At 37.8% G+C, this 21,901-nt stretch overlaps 3 protein-coding genes across 7 annotated transcripts; 2 read left to right on the top strand and 1 right to left on the bottom strand.

Annotated features, from left to right (window-relative positions):
• Positions 1-932: 932 nt before the first annotated feature.
• On the top strand, positions 933-2,196 carry LOC117416016 (gamma-crystallin S-1-like). The gene is made up of 3 exons (XM_059026062.1): positions 933-1,016; positions 1,513-1,755; positions 1,849-2,196. The coding sequence occupies exons 1-3, from the start codon at positions 1,008-1,010 to the stop codon at positions 2,125-2,127; spliced, it is 531 nt and encodes a 176-aa protein (XP_058882045.1). The 5' UTR covers positions 933-1,007; the 3' UTR covers positions 2,128-2,196.
• A 2,107-nt stretch (positions 2,197-4,303) lies between these two features.
• LOC117414486 (gamma-crystallin S-1-like) lies at positions 4,304-5,578 on the top strand. Its single transcript, XM_034024250.3, has 3 exons — positions 4,304-4,398; positions 4,895-5,137; positions 5,231-5,578. Exons 1-3 carry the CDS (start codon positions 4,390-4,392, stop codon positions 5,507-5,509), a joined length of 531 nt encoding a protein of 176 aa, XP_033880141.1. The 5' UTR covers positions 4,304-4,389; the 3' UTR covers positions 5,510-5,578.
• Positions 5,579-6,765: 1,187 nt separating this feature from the next.
• LOC117416224 (delta-1-pyrroline-5-carboxylate synthase-like) lies at positions 6,766-21,106 on the bottom strand. 5 transcript variants are annotated; one of them, XM_034027310.3, is made up of 18 exons: positions 20,894-21,106; positions 17,916-18,055; positions 14,563-14,786; positions 13,856-14,005; positions 13,196-13,300; positions 12,928-13,086; positions 12,277-12,367; positions 11,997-12,121; positions 11,689-11,833; positions 11,237-11,310; positions 10,779-10,878; positions 10,305-10,525; positions 9,914-10,051; positions 9,014-9,209; positions 8,604-8,725; positions 8,277-8,463; positions 7,832-7,927; positions 6,766-7,402 (listed from the first exon to the last, which is right to left on the bottom strand). In XM_034027310.3, the coding sequence occupies exons 2-18, from the start codon at positions 18,016-18,018 to the stop codon at positions 7,221-7,223; spliced, it is 2,418 nt and encodes an 805-aa protein (XP_033883201.3). In that variant the 5' UTR covers positions 18,019-18,055; positions 20,894-21,106; the 3' UTR covers positions 6,766-7,220. The 5 variants fall into 5 exon arrangements, with proteins under 5 accessions (XP_033883201.3, XP_058882041.1, XP_058882042.1 ...); XM_059026058.1 differs by lacking the exon at positions 20,894-21,106 and adding an exon at positions 20,560-20,679; XM_059026059.1 differs by lacking the exon at positions 20,894-21,106 and adding an exon at positions 20,560-20,679 and having other exon boundaries at positions 12,934-13,086.
• Between the last annotated feature and the right edge of the window lie 795 nt (positions 21,107-21,901).

The raw sequence follows: 21,901 nt of genomic DNA, 5'->3' as shown, positions 1-21,901 counted from the left end.
ATGATTAAACTCTAGTTTCAAAAGCAGCAATAGGCGTTTTCTAAAGAAGTATTATACTAAAATAAAATGAAATTTTGTCAGGGATCTACCCAAACATATATTCATCAAGGCATCTATTTTTTATTATTTATTTATTTATTTATTTATTTTAGAAAACAGTAGTTATTTTCAGCAAAATAAATATGACCGCAAACAGTAATAAATAAGCACAGATGAAATGGGAAGTATTATTTTTTCACTATTTTTAAATGATAACACACTCTGGAACCATTAAGAACTTGCCTTAGAACCCTTGTTAACATTCTTAATAACAATAGAGTGGAAAACTGAAAAACCTGAATACTTCGCAGCCATATCACCTGGAAATATCACACTGCACAAAGCTACAGCATTAACTACAAGTGCAGCTACAGCATCAAATAGTTTTAATCTATTTATTTTACACGGGCTGGAGTCCCCCAAGCTGGTAGTGAAATAGAATACTCCCTATAACATTACGTTAGCAATAATACTGGTGCCCTGGATACATTCAGTTTAAGTTCAAACTGTAGTATATATTGCTTTGCATTGTCATATACACACTCATATTATTATCATAACGTAAAAGGACAATTACAAGCTTTTGCAAGAATTGTGACCAGTGTGTATATATATGAACTCCACCAGGTCAATACGTAACTGGAACAATCCCATTAAATACTGTGCCCCCACAAATCAACAAATGCATTACCTGCGGTACAGACATAGACAATACTGAGATCCACCTGACACACCAATCTCGCTATGTACGACACACTGTCTTTTGTCCTCTGTTTGAAAAGCTGGCACACAAACTGCATGCTTCGGCTTCTGCAATGTATAAAGGTAAAAGCTGAAAAAAATAAATAAACTGTTGACTCAGGCACCCTAAACAATTAGAATTACAGAACTCATGACATTCAGCCAAACATATAAAAGGCCCATTTGAAGCACTAGTTGAATTACAGAGAAACACTTGAACCTTCAACATGGGAAAGGTAAGCCTGGTCAGTTTACTGTGGATTTAAGGGATAATAACACACACTGACAGGATCAGCTATTGATCCACACACAGAGATATAGGAATACGTGGCAAAATGCTAAACATTTTGGAATTGGCTTTGGACGTAATTGAAAAAGCCTCAAATCGGTGTTTGTAGGTTAATGGCCCCACAAGGGTCATTGAATGCTTCCCCAAGAGCCTGCACAGCCATGGGCACTGGAGTGGTTTATCAAGAGCCTGCACAGCCATGAGCACTGGAGTGGTTTATCAAACTGAGGACTGACACTGGAGAAATGTTTCATAGTGTTATAAAATAAGGCTTACAATAACATCACTTCCACAATATGTATCCATTACTGGTTTGCATTCTCCCATTGATATCCGTGTTGCACAATTCTATATCAGGATCTTGGATAAATACAGGTATATTACTGTCATTTTTATTTACTCAAATGAGTTTAATTTCCTTAACCTTCTTTTCAACTTTTCAGATCATCTTCTACGAAGACAGGAACTTCCAGGGGCACCACTATGAGTGCAGCAGCGACTGTGCTGACCTGCACTCCTACTTCAGCCGCTGCAACTCCATCCGAGTGGACAGCGGATACTGGGTGCTCTATGAAAAGCCAAACTACATGGGCTACCAGTACACCCTGAACAGGGGGGAATATCCTGACTACCAGCGCTGGATGGGGTACAACGACTGCATTAGGTCTTGCCGTATGTTTCCACACGTAAGTTATAGCCCAGCGTTTCCTATATTATTTTATACTATATTACATTTTATTTGGCAAATAGCTAATTAATATCATTTATTTCAATTTTAGTATAGAGGAAACTACAGAATGAGAATCTACGAGAGACCCGACTTTGGAGGCCAGATGATGGACTTCATGGACGACTGCCCTAATGTCTACGACCGCTTCCGATACCGTGACATCAACTCCTGCAACGTGATGGAAGGCTACTGGACCTTCTATGAACAGCCTAACTACAGGGGCAGACAGTACTTCATGAGGCCTGGAGAATACAGGAGATTCAGCGACTGGGGCGGCATGAACTCCACGATTGGCTCTTTCAGACGCATGAGAGAAAGTTATATGTAACTCTAAATTGTTCAAATTCAATTATGTATCACTGAAAGTTTAAAATAAAACTCTAAAAATTCACACAAATGCTTGAGTTATTTTTTTATTATTTTATCCTCAATATTACACAGTTGCTATAATTATTGGTTAATATTATATGCAACCTGCGCTCAGCCCATTAAAAAGGCTCCTAATTCAATGTTCTCATAAGAACTGTGAAGCACTGGTTGATTGCAGTAGAATGCTCAGCAAGCACCTCCTTCACATGCCACGCTTGATCAGCTGTTGCATGACTTTTAGCCATTTTTACCTTGTACTGTAAAAACTGTGCATTTACTTGCTCATTTCATATTGGGATTCACCCCACGTTTTAATGCAAAATCATTCCTGGGAACCCACATTTCAGCCGCAGTTTGTATTGAATGTGTTAAACGCAGCCTGTTTAGTCAAAACCTCTCCACTGACACAAACCTGTACTGACACCAGCAATGGTGCTCTTACTTGATTCAAATATGAACATGAATTTGGATTCGGGGTTGACCCCGTTACTCACCATTCACCACTATAATGAATTACATAGTATAGGATAGCAGAGTAACTACACTGGGTGCAATTTGTGCTCACTTAGCAGAATCCAAGTAATTATAGAAACTACTCTTCTAAATGTTAGAGAACTTTAACAGTGCTGGAATCAAGTCATTTGAGCCCTCTTTATTACCTCCCAACAGAACAAGAAGAGCCCTGCTGTATGGCCTCACCAATTCTCTGTTCAGATAAAGGACATCAGTGTCTATTTTGACAAAAATCATTGGTCTCTCTTTATTTTTGTTAAATAAAAGTTCTTAGTAGCTTAGTAGCATTCACTATTTCAACAGCAGGCTGATTTCCTGCTTTTTGCCTGATCGCTGCCAAGTTTACATGAATACCACCTGAAAAAAAATTGAATAGTAAAAACATATAGAATCATATTTAAGTGTGCAACTTCACAGTCATATATAAGTAATGTGAACTTAGAGCACTCAGAGTTGCTCATCGCTAATTTAAATATCAAACTAAGTTAAGAAGAGCAATCTTTTGTGGAGAAATCTTCACACAGGACAAAAATTCAGCAGAGATAAGTGATTTTACTTAACAGTTGTTAAAAATGTGGCTCTCTAATTCATGTGTTCCTAGAAGCCAAGGAGAATATTCACAAAAGAAAGATCTTTTGACAGCATACAAAGAGAGTTTTGCAAATCTCAAAAATCACCCAATTCAAATTGAAAATCAATGATTAAACTCTAGTTTCAAAAGCAGCAATAGGCGTTTTCAAAAGAACTATTATACTAAAATAATATGATTTTTTGTCAGGGATCTACCTAAACATATATTCATCAAGGCATCTATTTTTTATTATTTATTTATTTATTTATTTATTTATTTTAGAAAACAGTAGTTATTTTCAGCAAAATAAATATGACCGCAAACAGTAATAAATAAGCACAGATGAAATGGGAAGTATTATTTTTTCACTATTTTTAAATGATAACACACTCTGGAACCATTAAGAACTTGCCTTAGAACCCTTGTTAACATTCTTAATAACAATAGAGTGGAAAACTGAAAAACCTGAATACTTCGCAGCCATATCACCTGGAAATATCACACTGCACAAAGCTACAGCATTAACTACAAGTGCAGCTACAGCATCAAATAGTTTTAATCTATTTATTTTACACGGGCTGGAGTCCCCCAAGCTGGTAGTGAAATAGAATACTCCCTATAACATTACGTTAGCAATAATACTGGTGCCCTGGATACATTCAGTTTAAGTTCAAACTGTAGTATATATTGCTTTGCATTGTCATATACACACTCATATTATTATCATAACGTAAAAGGACAATTACAAGCTTTTGCAAGAATTGTGACCAGTGTGTATATATATGAACTCCACCAGGTCAATACGTAACTGGAACAATCCCATTAAATACTGTGCCCCCACAAATCAACAAATGCATTACCTGCGGTACAGACATAGACAATACTGAGATCCACCTGACACACCAATCTCGCTATGTACGACACACTGTCTTTTGTCCTCTGTTTGAAAAGCTGGCACACAAACTGCATGCTTCGGCTTCTGCAATGTATAAAGGTAAAAGCTGAAAAAAAAAAATAAACTGTTGACTCAGGCACCCTAAACAATTAGAATTACAGAACTCATGACATTCAGCCAAACATATAAAAGGCCCATTTGAAGCACTAGTTGAATTACAGAGAAACACTTGAACCTTCAACATGGGAAAGGTAAGCCTGGTCAGTTTACTGTGGATTTAAGGGATAATAACACACACTGACAGGATCAGCTATTGATCCACACACAGAGATATAGGAATACGTGGCAAAATGCTAAACATTTTGGAATTGGCTTTGGACGTAATTGAAAAAGCCTCAAATCGGTGTTTGTAGGTTAATGGCCCCACAAGGGTCATTGAATGCTTCCCCAAGAGCCTGCACAGCCATGGGCACTGGAGTGGTTTATCAAGAGCCTGCACAGCCATGAGCACTGGAGTGGTTTATCAAACTGAGGACTGACACTGGAGAAATGTTTCATAGTGTTATAAAATAAGGCTTACAATAACATCACTTCCACAATATGTATCCATTACTGGTTTGCATTCTCCCATTGATATCCGTGTTGCACAATTCTATATCAGGATCTTGGATAAATACAGGTATATTACTGTCATTTTTATTTACTCAAATGAGTTTAATTTCCTTAACCTTCTTTTCAACTTTTCAGATCATCTTCTACGAAGACAGGAACTTCCAGGGGCGCCACTATGAGTGCAGCAGCGACTGTGCTGACCTGCACTCCTACTTCAGCCGCTGCAACTCCATCCGAGTGGACAGCGGATACTGGGTGCTCTATGAAAAGCCAAACTACATGGGCTACCAGTACACCCTGAACAGGGGGGAATATCCTGACTACCAGCGCTGGATGGGGTACAACGACTGCATTAGGTCTTGCCGTATGTTTCCACACGTAAGTTATAGCCCAGCGTTTCCTATATTATTTTATACTATATTACATTTTATTTGGCAAATTGCTAATTAATATCATTTATTTCAATTTTAGTATAGAGGAAACTACAGAATGAGAATCTACGAGAGACCCGACTTTGGAGGCCAGATGATGGACTTCATGGACGACTGCCCTAATGTCTACGACCGCTTCCGATACCGTGACATCAACTCCTGCAACGTGATGGAAGGCTACTGGACCTTCTATGAACAGCCTAACTACAGGGGCAGACAGTACTTCATGAGGCCTGGAGAATACAGGAGATTCAGCGACTGGGGCGGCATGAACTCCACGATTGGCTCTTTCAGACGCATGAGAGAAAGTTATATGTAACTCTAAATTGTTCAAATTCAATTATGTATCACTGAAAGTTTAAAATAAAACTCTAAAAATTCACACAAATGCTTGAGTTATTTTTTTATTATTTTATCCTCAATATTACACAGTTGCTATAATTATTGGTTAATATTATATGCAACCTGCGCTCAGCCCATTAAAAAGGCTCCTAATTCAATGTTCTCATAAGAACTGTGAAGCACTGGTTGATAGCAGTAGAATGCTCAGCAAGCACCTCCTTCACATGCCACGCTTGAACAGCTGTTGCATGACTTTTAGCCATTTTTACCTTGTACTGTAAAAACTGTGCATTTACTTGCTCATTTCATATTGGGATTCACCCCACGTTTTAATGCAAAATCATTCCTGGGAACCCACATTTCAGCCGCAGTTTGTATTGAATGTGTTAAACGCAGCCTGTTTAGTCAAAACCTCTCCACTGACACAAACCTGTACTGACACCAGCAATGGTGCTCTTACTTGATTCAAATATGAACATGAATTTGGATTCGGGGTTGACCCCGTTACTCACCATTCACCACTATAATGAATTACATAGTATAGGATAGCAGAGTAACTTCACTGGGTGCAATTTGTGCTCACTTAGCAGAATCCAAGTAATTATAGAAACTACTCTTCTAAATGTTAGAGAACTTTAACAGTGCTGGAATCAAGTCATTTGAGCCCTCTTTATTACCTCCCAACAGAACAAGAAGAGCCCTGCTGTATGGCCTCACCAATTCTCTGTTCAGATAAAGGACATCAGTGTCTATTTTGACAAAAATCATTGGTCTCGCTTTATTTTTGTTAAATAAAAGTTCTTAGTAGCTTAGTCGCATTCACTATTTCAACAGCAGGCTGATTTCCTGCTTTTTGCCTGATCGCTGCCAAGTTTACATGAATACCACCTGAAAAAAAATTGAATAGTAAAAACATATAGAATCATATTTAAGTGTGCAACTTCACAGTCATATATAAGTAATGTGAACTTAGAGCACTCAGAGTTGCTCATCGCTAATTTAAATATCAAACTAAGTTAAGAAGAGCAATCTTTTGTGGAGAAATCTTCACACAGGACAAAAATTCAGCAGAGATAAGTGATTTTACAGTTGTTAAAAATGTGTTCCTAGAGGCCAAGGAGAATATTCACAAAAGAAAGACAGTTTTGCAAATCTAAGTTCATGTCAGAGAGCATGGTCCTTTCACTTTAGCTGTTAATATCCAGAAGCAAATTCACCTCACTTGAATAATAATTCACCAAAGTTTAGCATAATTTTATTCTGAAATAATCTCCTACAAAAAGAGTATTTCTTTCTCAGGATGTTTTACATACAAAATGACAACTCTGGAATGTTACAGGACCCTTTTTAAAAGCATATGTACTGACAAAGAAGGAGAAAACCAAGACACCAAATCCACAAACAGCAATACAGGAAAAGCTTCTTTTTTTTTCCACAATTCAAAAATAGAACTATACTTATTAAATTTATGTGCTACAAGGATTTATATATATATAATGTATTTGTGACTGAATGACTTTTTAAATAATCCGAGCAATACCTAAGTAAGAACTTTCTCATAGGGATTTGTCTGAGTGCATTTTCCATTTCAATTTCCATCAAGACTCATGGCCAGTATGCACATCAACTCTGTAAACAATAACTCTGCTATACTTTTCTGTATTCCTTTTTCAGTTCTTTAAAAATATTTAAGATGATGTTCTGTGTGTCACTGCGATGTTCTCGTGAAGATATTTCATGCTTCCTTGTTCTGAAAAATCAGCAACGGTGTGTCCATCCCCACGCAGAACCCACTTCGTGGTTAGAAGCCCCTCGAGTCCCACTGGTCCACGTGCATGGATCCGAGCTGTACTGATGCCCACCTCCGCTCCTAAACAAGGGAAGCAGAACCATTCATTGTAATGCTGAGCAGTTTCAGGTCGGAAACTCTAAATACACCTTAAACCATCGCCCACGTCTAGCAGATATTGGACTACCTTCTGCATTTATGTCAACCTTCAAGCAGTGGCAGCTACCAATAGTATTCAAGCCATGAATGCTTTACAGGCTGTGCCATGCTTTCGAGTTCATCGCCTCCTCTCCAACCTTCACCTCATTTCCAGTGTCAGATGGATATGTCCGCCTCCCCCCTTCCCTTCCAAATATTTAAATTTACACAGCAACTAAAACGTGCCTTGTTGAGCGCTAAGAGAGGGAAAAGGAAGATCTCTTTGTACGCCTGATTCTGATGCCAAATAGAACATTAGAAACGAACAATGAAAGTTTCAAATCTTTTTTTTTTTTTTTTTTTGTGACAAACCTAAGCCAAAACGATATCCGTCTGAGAAACGCGAACTTGAGTTCCAGAAAACACAGGCACTGTCCAGATGCTGGAGAAAATACTCAGCTGTCTCCTCTGAAAAATAAAAAACAACACAATAAAACAAAAATCACATTTACCAAATAAAAAGGCTACAACATGCAGCTGCTCAGACTAAGTGCATTATTATATCAGCAACATGTATACAATATGGAGACCAGCTAACAAGCTAATACACAGTCAATACACAAAGCTTATGAATTATCAATTTGCCCTATACAAAAGTAAACACTAACTTTTTTTTTTTTTTTTTTTTTTTTTTTTTAAATGTCTTCATTGTTAAAAATAATCCTGAAATGTATTTTATACTGTTAACTTACACAGCTTACTACACAGTGCCATTATTTATTTGTCAAGTTCACATGTTTGGATTCCAGTTACTCACCATTCTCTGTAACAATGACGTCCGTGTGTGAGCTGCCGTACTTGTGAATGTGATCGATAGCATCCTGCATACTGTCCACTACTTCAATGCAACACTCCAGGTCACCATACTCCGTGCGCAAGGACTTCACTTCAGAGGGACTAAATGTCAAGTATGAAGCAAACTTTGGTCCAGCGTGGATTTTCACCTTTGGAAAAAAAAATATAAAGCAAGGTAACTACAACTGGTAAAATACACAGCTAGATGGTGTCTAATTCTTATTAACCCTTTCAGTTCTGAATTATTTTTGTCAAGCTGAAGAATAAATAGAGTATACATGAAACTCACCCGTTCCACCCTTAGCATGTCAATTATCTGGTCAAAAAGAGGGCTTCTCAGCAGATCTCTGTGCACCAGCAGTGTTTCCATAGCATTGCAGGCAGCTGGGTACTCGCACTTGGAATCCCTTACTGTAAAATACAATTTACTCAATTTGAAATGATTTAATTGAACATTTTGGAACTATAAGAAGGCTACTTTTGTCACATTTTAAGTAGATGGGATTTTTTTTTTTTTCAACACTTGGAATAAAAACTGTAAGAAACTATGGTTGTACAAATTGAAGCATAAAAGAAGCACAACTCCTGAGAAATCTACACAATATGAAATCGAACCCGATTTACTATACTACACCCAAACAAATCCTGCATCCGAATACATGGCGTGCCAGTACAACCTGGATTTGGCTGCATACTCACTGATCTTGATTACTTTTTCAATGCTGGCTTCTTGGTCGATGTACACGTGGCAGACCCCCTCACTGTGCCCCAGGACCGGGATTCCCTTTGCTGCTCTCTGGATGTCTCTCACAAGATGGGAGGAACCCCTTGGGATTATTAAATCAATCAGCTGATTCAAGTGGCAAAGATCTTCCACCTCTTCACGGGTGCTCACCTGTGATTTATTAACAGATCAATACAAGTAGCGTGAGCAAGTTCTCAGAACAAGCGCAAGGCAGCTCACTGACTTTACAGGATATGCAGGTAACAAACACCTCTCGATAGGTTTGCAAAAATGTGTTAGACATAAACAAGCTACATGTAACTGAATAGCTTGTTACTTTATTGTAGTTACATTGTTAAACATACGCGAGCTACATGTAACTGAATAGCTTGTTACTTTAGTGTAGTTGACGCATCTTTCATTTCTGTGTTTTGCTTTATGGATGATTGTTAGACATGAAGGGTCTACTCAATAAAAGCTACCAGGACACACCTTCAACATCCGATAAATAAAAAAAAAAGATGCTGAAAAAGTCACGTTTTCTTAGAAGGATAACTAATGTTGGTGCAGTAGTCCTAATAGTTGATAAGAACCTGTTTCCAGGGCAAATGTTTTATATCGAGCCCAATAGCTTGGAGATGTACTGTAATGACAGTCTCAGTGTTGACACAAATGATTGAAAAAGTGAATGAAAATCTACTAGTTTAAAGGCTACATCATACACCTTAAAACCTTGAATTTACTTTGTTCAATATCACTGGTCTCATAAAAAGTTAGTTCCCCCTCCCCCTTTTCAGATATTGGGCTGTATGTTGGTTGTTTGCAATAATGAAACAAGGTTGGACTGGAATTATAAATGTATCACACTCCCTTACTAGCTGTACAGCATCCTTGACTCCATGGATAGAAAGGGCTTCCTGCGTCAATCGGTGCAAAATCTGGTTGGTGTTTGATGCTTCTTTTCCTCCTTTGAGCAGTAAGGCATTTCCACTGGCAATAGCCAATGCTGATACCTACAAATTCAAACTTTATTTTAGTGCTATCCATAGCATCTACAATTCCAACCCCCACCACCACACAAAAAGAGCAACCTCTAAACGTGTTCGTTTTCTACACCCTATTATAACTTCATCCTTTAAAATTGTAAAGAAAAATGCATTCTAAATGCCAAATCAGTTTACCAGTACAGTGTGTCAACCCACTACGCCACCCACACTATGCAACCACCCATACAGACTAATGATCAATCTGTTCATTTGTGATTACCTGAGGGAGGCAGTCTGGACGGGACTCGAAGATCACCAGCAGAACCCCGATGGGGACCGTGATCTGTTCCAGCTCCAGATTATTAGCAATACGTGTGCGGCGCATCACTCTCCCCACGCTATCCTGAGAGGACACTGCAATCTGACGCAGCCCAATGGACAAGCTGTTTAACTTTGAAGGAGAGAGACTTAATCGTTTCAGCAGGGGTTGAGACAACCGACCTAAAATTTAGAAAGTATGAACAAATTAATACAATTCAGCATTTTAAAATGAAAGCAAACAAATAACAAAGAAACCCTTAATACTAACCGCACAGTACTGTGATATAGAGAGGTTATAATATGTGTTTATTAGTAGGGTTCCCGTTTCACTGTTTCTCTCTGCCTCTTCTGTATTTATACTATAGCTATTTTCTTGGTTCTTTTCAGTTTTGCTGTGCTCGATTAAATGGACTAAGTAAAGGTAAATTATTACCTCCACTGATAGCAACCTCCAGGTCTTTCTTGTTAGCTGCAAGAATATCCTCCCTCTGGTCAGTCAGAAGATCAGCCAGTTGACAGATAATCTCAGCTCTCTACAGAGAAACAAAACATTTTTTTTTTTTAACCCACAGTTTTGCTAATGAAAGCTGAACAAAAACAAAAAATGAATACTCTTGTATTTACTTTTAAAAAAAAAAAAAATATCTAGAACCTGACATTACAGTAGAAAAATCATATAACACTTCGTTAGGACCGACACTCCATTTTCTACAACCGAGCACAAATCAGTGGCACGAATTGTGGGTCAGAGCCCCATCTACCTGGAGCAAACATGCAAATAGATATCCAGAACAGAAATGCTTAACAGAAAAGTATGAGAAAATACAATATTTACTGTGCGAATACTGAAGTCAATTTACTGTGCATTGTTTTAAAAAGCTACACAATGACCTGCTGTGGCAGCAAAGAAGATAGAGTCCTTCCTCGGCTGCGAGCCATTTCAGCTTGCTGCTCCACAGTGGGTCCTGTAAAGCAACAGCAGCACCTTGTTATAAATATACAGAGTGATCTCATATCTATATCTACCATGTAGGAGGTGCTTATATCCAAACATGCCATAAACAAAGTATATCAATACGAGCATCCCAACAACGGCATAAAGAACACTGATTATTTGCGAAGTGAACTCATGCTCTAGTTAAAAGACCGATCAGATTTATTACAAAACCACTCGGACTGAGCCCTGAATGCAGAAACAATAATCTTTACACCCCAATTCCTTTCCCAGACCTGTGGTGGTTGTTGAGGTCCTATCGATCATGAACATTTCATGTTAAAATTCATCAGAAAGTACCCCAGCATGAGGTGTATCTCAGGAGTCTTCAGTAATCATATGAACTTACCGGCAGGTTTGACCTCTGAGAAGAAGGTTCCCACTTTCTTTCCCTCCACAATGTCGGTGATGACATGTCCAGTTACTTTAGGATCGGTTCCATTGGCAATAACGACAGAAGTGCCTCCCTGCAGAGCCCAGAGTGCAGACTTCACCTTTGGAAAGTCAGCAATGCTTTATTAGAAGGATCTCATTACATTTGTACAGCAGTGTCTCGTATTGACGACCCACCTTTATTATGGTACTCCTCTCTATTTTTTGTTTGTGTAAGTACTTCTACATAAACTTGTATTTCATTTGAGATATCTATTTTCCTACCTTAGCTTCCATTCCTCCAATCCCAACTCTGGACTTTGTTCCAAAAGTTATTGACTGCTGGTCACCCGGGTAAAAAATATCGATAAGTTTAGCATCGTCTGATTCCGGTGGGAGGTCATAGAGACCTGAAAAAGAAAAAGCTCATTTAAATTAATAAAATCAATTCAAGTTTTATTTTTCCTTAACTGAAATGACCGACTAGTTTCCTGAAAGCCAGGGAGAACAGTATGACCATGTTTAAATCGCAATAAAATACAAAAAAAGACAAATGATTACACACCTTCAACATCCGATAATGCAATGAGAAGGTCTGCTTTCATCTCCACCGCTAAACGTGCAGCCAGACTGTCATTATCCTTAATGCTGATCACCTAAAACAAATAATGAAGTTAAAAAGAAGCCACAGAACGCTGTAACTGGGCTTCCTAAACAAGAAAGTGTAATTTAATGGGTGTCAGCAGTGAGCTCTGTTGTAATTGGACGTGCAAAAAACTTATTTGCTTTGCGTTAGGGGGTGAAAAGATGCCGCTGTTTGCTGCATTGCACTGATGCAATGAGAGGCAAACTCTAGAATAATGTAATATTTAGCAAAAAGCAATAGCGTTCCCCCATTTACAGGGTAGCACAGAGACCAGCTGACCAGGGCGTGTCTCACAAAAATATTGCATTGAAAACAAAGACGGCTGTACAAAAAGCTATATTGTCACCAAGGCTGTTCTGCTTCAAGCCTTCCCACAACCTGTTTTTTTAATCTAGTCTTTGTAATCTCCAGATGTCACACTCCTGTGCTGTCTCTTAAAGAATGCAGAAATAAGAATTAGTATTGCACAAAGTAGTGTTGAAAAGCAGCACTATATTCGCTAACCTTCAAGCAGCAGCATGCATCTTGTCTGAAGCAGGACACCCACCCACACCCTTATACTTCACCCACATTTACCCCCTGGAGATCACTATTAGGTTCTGGTGGGGGAACAACAGCATCGTTCGTGTTAATGATTGGGACAATGTTCATTCGCAGGAGCTCATGGAGAGTACTATTCAAGTTCCTCCGCTTCTGATCATCATGGAAATCCAGGTTTGTAACAAGAATCTGAATAAATAAAAAATAAGAATAATTTCAGCTTTCCTCTTTTGGTACATAGTGTCAAATATCATTGAAAATAAAACTTTTTTTTTTTTTTTTTAAAAGGACTGCTTACCTGTGCTGCACATATACTGTACTGTGTGAACATTGCTTCATAGAGGGCCATCAGTCCACTCTGTCCTGCTGCAGCACAGGCACGGGCCTCCAGCACAGGGACCGACTGGAAACAATTAATAAATTTGTATTTGTTAATACTGGGAGTGGCTCACCTGTGCATGGTGCACAGGGAGAGTCATACAGTCGGAGGAGCACAGGTTCGCGTCCTGGCTGTGCGAAGTCGCTGGTCTTTGCTGGGGATTCCGGTGGGAGCATCGTACTGGTCTTGGCGCTCCCGTGAGTTAGAGAAGCAAAACTGGCAGGGACTGTTTCTCTTCATCGCGCTACGGCGGACCCTACCGGCCAGGCGCTAGTGAGTTCAAGCGGACACCTGCAGGGCTGGCCAGAGGCCAACAGCTCGCTGACATCTGCTCCTGCTTTCCTGGGTGTAAAAGAGGAAGCTGGCTTGGTCGTGGGATCAGAGCTAAACCTTCAGTTCTCGTGAGCTGTGGGGAATTGCTGCGGTGATGGAAAATAATTGGCCATTCTAAATTGTGGAGAAAATCGTGGGGTAAAATAATTGGGCACTCTAAATTAAAAAATAAAATAAAATAAAATAAAAAATTCAATTATTTCTGATATTCCAAAGTTCTGCTTATAGCAACACTTTTTCACTCACCATTTCTTTAAGCTGGTTTTGCCCAGAATGTAGAGCCTGTCTCACACTTTGTGAAAGCAAGATTTCATGTCTCAAACGCTGTTTACCAAAAGCAACAGCACCACTTGTGACTATCATCATCTCTCTTCCCTGGTTCTGTAGAACAGACACCTATAGAAAGGATTTGTTTTAATTCATTTTTTTTATTAACCACTTGGGAAATGCAAGAGCCTGGATTACAAATACAATAAAAAGCTGGTCATGACATGGCGGATTGAATCCGCAGACGTATTGTATGAAATATTGGACATGCATATTCACAAGACACTATGTACACTGCTTTCACATAAATAGCTACAAAAGCAATTACAATGTGTTGCTTCTCCCACCCACTTTCTATTTGAGTTTGCTAGAACTTAAAATCTTAGATCGGATTCCAGAAATGTCATATGAGACTGCATTTTTAATTATGGTACATTTATACTATATCAAAGATGACTGGGGAGTTTCTGCAGAAACAAAGGGAAAGCAACACAGATTAGTCAAAGCAACAGAGAGCCATTAATTACACATAAACATCCTGAAAGCGTAGGGGAGACAGGTGGAAAAGTTACATTTGGAGATATTTATTCTTTTACATCCGGATTACATTTTCTTTTCAATTACTTAATCCAGATTAAGCAACATTTGAATCCACAATAAATACTAATCATAGTCCTTCTAATTACCTGCTCAACAATGGATGCCAGCCGTCCAAGTGCAAGCCCACACTCATCTCCGCGGGTCACCACAGCACTACCAAGCTTCACCACAATCCTCTTGGCATGTTTTAACTCACTGCGGTGAACAAACGACTTACCATGGGTCCGACTGAGGGGGACTGTAATAAAAGGAATGTTACTCCAGTGTCGTACAGCAGTGCTTTTGAATGATGAACTGATCACAGGTAAATCTAAACAAGAGAAATGCAAAAAGCAATGAACAGGAAAGTGCAAGATATGATCAGCTGAAGTGAGTTATGAAGAGGTTTGAACTTTGCAGTTAGATAACAGTGGTCATGCACAGCCAGTTTGAAATAGATACATTGCACAGTTTGCATGCAGAAGTTGCTGTTAAAGCATCCCGATTTGAAATATTGCGAGTTTATGACATTCATGCATGGGCATGGGACACACTTTGACAGTACAGCTGCCTTTACTCTAGATCTGACAAACGATCCGTCATGGCACACAGAGATAACCAAGCAAGAGGAAACAGGGGGTAGATTTGCATGTATTCCTAAAATTGTCATTTGCCTTCCCACAAAAATAGCTATAATTGTTGTCTAGTAGTAGTGCTTCACAGCAAACTCTGTGTCGGGTTCAGAACAGCATGAAGCAATTCTAACAACGTTTTATGTTGTAGTGCCACATCAGCAGACCCACACATTCTCAACAATAAAATGTGCAGTCTAACCTACATAGATTAGAGGAGGGTTCAGCGAGGGCAGGAGGCTGTTTGTTTCTATTATCGGAATACAACTGATAAGTGGCTACAGGAGATAATAGGGCTATTTTACGGGAATCCTCTGTACAGATCTGCATTGCAAAGCATTTTGTAAAGTATGGTCACTAAAGCTGTTTCTAATAGACATGCCTGAACACACTGTGTTTGTGTATACTCATTTAATATATACCAGTAAATAGAATGAGTGTATATCACTTAGCGTGAAAGTTTGCTTTTGCAGGTAAGATACTTCAGTCCCATATTTTTGGTAAATTAAATGTCCTACTTGGCTTACACACAGTTAATATCCAGCTGCTAATATTTTATATATCCTACATTTTGTTTAATTTGTAAATACACATGTGCAATGCATATGCATATATATATATATATATATATATATATATATATAATTACACACAGTACTGTGCAAAAGTTTTAGGCAGGTGTGAAAAAATGCTGTAAAGTAAGAATGCTTTCAAAAATAGACATGTTAATAGTTTATATTTATCAATTAACAAAAGTGAGTGAACAGAAGAAAAATCTAAATCAAATCCATATTTGGTGTGACCACCCTTTGCCTTCAAAACAGCATCAATTCTTCTAGGTACACTTGCACACAGTTTTTGAAGGAACTCGGCAGGTAGGTTGGCCCAAACATCTTGGAGAACTAACCAGTTCTTCTGTGGATTTAGGCAGCCTCAGTTGCTTCTCTCTCATCATGTAATCCCAGACAGACTCGATGATGTTGAGATCAGGGCTCTGTGGGGGCCATACCATCACTTCCAGGACTCCTTGTCCTTCTTTACGCTGAAGATAGTTCTTAATGACTTTCGCTGTATATTTGGGGTCGTTGTCATGCTGCAGAATAAATTTGGGGTCAATCAGATGCCTCCCTGATGGTATTGCATGATGGATAAGTATCTGCCTGTATTTCTCAGCATTGAGGAGACCATTAATTCTGACCAAATCCCCAACTCCATTTGCAGAAATGCAGCCCAAAACTTGCAAGGAACCTCCACCATGCTTCACTGTTCCCTGCAGACACTCATTCGTGTACCTGTCTCCAGCCCTTCGGCAAACAAACTGTCTTCTGCCACAGCCAAATATTTCAAATTTTGACTCATCAGTCCAGAGCACCTGCTGCCATTTTTCTGCACCCCAGTTCCTGTGTTTTCGTGCATAGTTGAGTCGCTTGGCCTTGTTTCCACGTTTCCATGAAGGCCACTTCTGACCAGACTTTACGGACAGTAGATGGGTGTACCAGGGTCCCACTGTTTTCTGCCAATTCTGAGCTGATGGCACTGCTGGACATCTTTCGATTGCGAAGGGACGTAAGCTTGATGTGTCTTTCATCTGCTGCAGTAAGTTTCCTTGGCCGACCACTACGTCTACGGTCCTCAGCGTTGCCCGTTTCTTTGTGCTTCTTCAAAAGAGCTTGGACAACACATCTGGAAACCCCTGTCTGCCTTGAAATTTCTGCCTTGGAGAGACCTTGCTGATGCAGTATAACTACCTTGTGTCTTGTTGCTGTGCTCAGGCTTGCCATGGTGTATGACTATTGACAGTAAACTGTCTTCAGCAACCTTCACACCTGCCTAAAACTTTTACACAGTACTGTATATATATATATATATGCATATATATACACATATATATATATATATATATATATATATATATATATATATATGTGTATATATATATATATATATATATATATATATATATATATATATATATATATATATATACACACACACATACATATATATATATATATATATATATATATATATATATATATATATATATACACACATACACACATATATATATATATATATATATATTTTTTTTTTTTTGTGTGTGTGTATATGAGAACCAGAATTTGAACTGAAGTTACCAAAAATATATTTAAGAAGAAATTTGTTTCTTATTGTCGTGTAGGAGGTAAACATTCCAAATTCTAGTAAACTACGAGACCTGACGAGTGGTTTGTTTTAGCTCTGTGACAGTCTTTGGAAATGGAGCAATCCGATTTATTTCTTAGCAGACGCCCTTATCCAGGGCGATTGGCCGATTGCGATAGTGTATCAATTTGTTTAATTAACCAGCGATGCAACACACAATCACAGCATTGTACAAATTAAACACAACAAATCTAGTCTCTTTAGCAAGTTACTAAATAGACACAAAGAAACCCTGCTTATCATTTTTTCAAGAACTCATAAGATCACACTAATAAAATACGTGGTAATTTCATAACAACGTAGGACCTTTGTTTTCATAACCTACCATGTGTAAAACAATTGCATGAAATCAGTTTTATCTTTTTTTAGTTTATTTTATTAAATACAATGCTCAATAATGTCCAAGTGCCTCATGCCACTCGCTAGAATCCTGAGTTGGATAAAAAAAAAAAAAAGTATTTGCAACAAAGAGTATCCGCACCTAAATATCAGTAACTTATTTGTCAAATCAACGTTTCGATGACGTGCACCTTTATCAGGGCTTACAAGACAGAGGTCATCTGAGTGCGGACACCCTTGGCTGCATTAAATACATTTTTTAAAATTCTAGCTACTGTACTTACATTTAGTCTGCGATGCAGCTCTGGCGAAACGCGGACAGAATCTTGACTGCAAGCTCCCCGCGGCTGCTTTCAACTTGCAACTCAGAGCAAAACTGTATAACATGATCTTACTGAAAGAAGGGCCCTGGGAGTCAGGGGAGCTGAAACATAAAACAAATAGACCACTAAGAACTAGGCACTAGATTTAGTACAAAAAAACGGATGCTTTGAAAACAAGTTAATGCATACATTTATAACCAAAAGAAAATTAATTGTAATAACATAAAACAAGTTTCATATTTTCATCACGTTGAAAAATTTAAAAAGATAAAGCTTCAATACTGTACCCGCTGTGCTAAAATTGTTTCCCTGCTCATTCCAAGTAAACCCCATTCATTATAAATTTCTTTCAAGCAAGATCACCCAGTCAGAGACTAGCATGGGCGGTCGCTTCTACCCTGTCAGAACATTAGAAAGTTTACAAATGAGAGGAGGCCATTCAGCCCATCTTGCTCATTTGGTTGTTAGTAGCTTATTGATCACATAATCTCATCAAGTAGCTTCTTGAAGGATCCCAGGGTGTCAGCTTCAACAACATTACTTGGGAGTTGGTTTCCATACACTCACAATTCTCTGTGTAAAAAAGTGCCTCCTATTTTCTGTTCTGAATGCTCCTTTATCTAATCTCCACCTATGACCCCTGGTCCTTGTTCCTTTTTTCAGGTCGAGATAGTGCCCTGGGTCAACACTGATCGCACATGTCATCAGAAGCGGGTAACGGGAAATTTAAAAGCTATATCAAATCAGATATATTTTATTACTATTTTTGTGTATGTTAATTATTTGTGAAATAATTTTATAACAAATATACGGATGAACATTACCTTTTTTTTTTTTTTACCTACTTTGTCTAAGTAGCTACCGGTAGTTTGTTTACCGTACTATATTGCTGTGTCTTGATAATATTTTATGTTGTAATATTATGTATTTCTAAAGTACGGTGTTACCAGACTGTTAAATGATTTAATGAATACGCTTCTTTAGAGCGATGTTTCTGCGCATGTGCCGCAGAACGGGACATTGCTCAGAAAATAGCACATTTCATAATAATTATGTATGGTCATAATTTGCTAATGTTGCCGCTTTCTTCAAAAGGCCTTGGGCAAATATGAAATCTACTTCAAAAGATTTATGCACTTTTTTAACATGGCAAAACCCAGCAACATTTCTTACACCTCCACTGTCTCTCCATAGAAAAAATTCTGCCGAGCTCTCTGTGTATACCACAATGCTTTGCACGCAGTGACACAGACGTCTCCATTGAAAAACAGGAGAGTTAAGTATCTTGTTAAATAGAATATCTTTGGAAACACCCTTTCTAATAAACTGCAATATTATTGGCAGAAGCAGTTTTGAGTGAGGCTGGATTTTCATTGGTTAAAATATGTGTGTGCTCCCACTGATTAGAAAGGTTGCAGTGCGAGATTGACAGTTGGAAGTTTGTCTGTTTGTTGGGAAGTTTGCAGGGAAGTTCATCTGGTTGATTGGAAATTTGCAGGTCAAGCGCCGAGCAAGCGCACAGTCCGCACAGCATTTTGTATTAATGAATTGACAAATTAATTAATGAATTATTGGATGAATTAACAAACACCTTTATGAATTACTGTATGAATTGACGAATTGCTGGAGAAATGGACCAATTCATGAATTGACAAACAAATTGACAAATTAATGGCTGTATAGTTTTGGCACAAATGGGCTCCATAGAATGCACCCCTGGATGTGCTGGTGCTGGTGCTGCAGTGATACCATCAAGCCATCATTGATCCGAAACTGGTCGGTTTGCACTCTCCCTGCTTTAGGTATGAATAAAAACAGCATGCAGAAAGCTTGAACTTACACTTCCTCCAGAATAACTAAAACACAAAATCCACAGCAAGATCAAACAAGTATAATTATCGTAGACCATGGTCTTCAGTTAAGTGAATGACGAATAAATACAGTACAATTCACACAAGCTAAGCAAAAACAAAGATTTAGCACACATACTTTATTTAAATATTTATACATTCTCAAATCAAGTGCACTAGTGCACTGCATGTCATAATGGCAACTTTTTTTAAGTTACATTAATGATCAGTTTGATCTTCGAAACTGATTTTAGCTTAAGTGCAAGCTGGCAAAGCAGGTTTACCTTATAAATATAAAAGGGATTTAGAAATGCTCCACAACACTGTAGTTTTTCTTGGCGACAAAACCAGCTATATTTTAATAAAAGGAATTTATAAAGGTGCTGCTATAATTTAGATTTAATATAGACTTCTATTTTCTTATGATTATTATTATGTTCCAGCAGCAACAACTAATATATATTATATTAATAGATACCAAAACATTACATTACACACACCAAGTTGGGATAGATAATATATATATATAATATATTATATTTATAATATAATAGTTTCTACAAGAAGAACTAGGTGTGGTTGCTAACAAGTGACTAATTCACTTTGCTGAGTAAGTTAACCACAACAAAACCATTTATAAAAAACACGTGTCGCTATTTCACGGTTTTACTAATCAGCGTACTTACAATGCACTGTCAACAATCATACACTTCCAAAAAAAAATAAAATAAACATTTCAAGCACAAGATACTTACTCAGTCCAAACAGAAAGAAAGTCCAAGGTTGACCGCGGAGTTGTGGTGTAGATATTATTATTATTATTATTATTATTATTATTATTACAGTGTACACTTAGGAGTATTGTTGTAGGTGTTTTTTTTTTGTTTTTTTTTGTTTGTTTTATATATACACATAGGCCTAATTCAACTGCAATAAAATCTGATACAATCATTCATTTAAAAATAAACACGTATGTTGACTACATTTAGACTGTCCACTCCAAATTCATGAGCATAATTATCGATGAGTGACATAAACTTTGACCCCTCCTCCCTCGGAAGCATATTTATTTGTGATGTTCAAACATACCTGTATAAAACAGTGCTTCAATATATAACACAGACGATTCCGATACAGTAAGTTACCGTGTCTCTTCTCTTAGCTTCTCTTCTTTGCATTAGTTCACTCCACTGTTTACCATTTCACCCGGCCTTCCAATCCACGTCTCAGCTCAACGCTTTATTCACCAACATTAGTTACGTAAGGCATGAGACCCACGTCTCCTGTTAACAAACTCTCTTTACGCTTCCTACGTGCCTTTCCTTGCGTTGCGTTTTCCGTAACGCTTTTGACTTGGATCTCAAAACGCAGCATTTTGCATTATACGTATCGCGCAAAATTAGTGCCGTTGATTTAATGCCGAAAAAGGTCGAGGCAGAATTTTTAGAATCGCAGGGCACTGCTGCCACGTGGCATTGCACTGTTTCAGAATTCACAGAATAGGTTGCTTTTCTTTTTCTGTACTTTGTAAATTGTTGTATTTTTTAGATTTTATGGCCGTAGCATAACAAGAAAGGTTCTAGTTCTTTTGTTTGTTTGTTTGTTTGTTTTTCCTAGAGGAAACATTGTTTTACACAGCTGTAGTTTTCAATTATTTATTATTATTATTATTATTATTATTATTATTATTATTATTATTATTATTATTATTAAAAAAGAATGCTACAATAATGCATGCCTAGACAACAGGGATGGGCAAAATAGTCCAGATAACTATTTAAACAGAAATAAATAGAGGTCCACAAATCTATTTAAAATACAAATAGAAAACAGGTTGCCAGTAATGTATTTAAAAAGAAAATAGTAAATACTATTTTGCATATATATATATATATATATATATATATATATATATATATATATATATATATATATATATATATTAAATGGTTGTGGTATACACCAAAAAGGTTTTATTTTTCCATAACAATGAACGGAAAATCAACATGTATGTCAGTAACATACATTCCCAACCCAAGCCGCCCTTGATAATAACAAGGAAATGTTAATAACAATTGGATGAGCGATTCTGCAGGT

The sequence above is a fragment of the Acipenser ruthenus genome, chromosome 7 (assembly GCF_902713425.1).
Source record: "Acipenser ruthenus chromosome 7, fAciRut3.2 maternal haplotype, whole genome shotgun sequence".
In the NCBI taxonomy this organism is placed as follows: domain Eukaryota; kingdom Metazoa; phylum Chordata; class Actinopteri; order Acipenseriformes; family Acipenseridae; genus Acipenser; species Acipenser ruthenus.
This window is presented reverse-complemented; position numbering and strand designations above follow the sequence as displayed.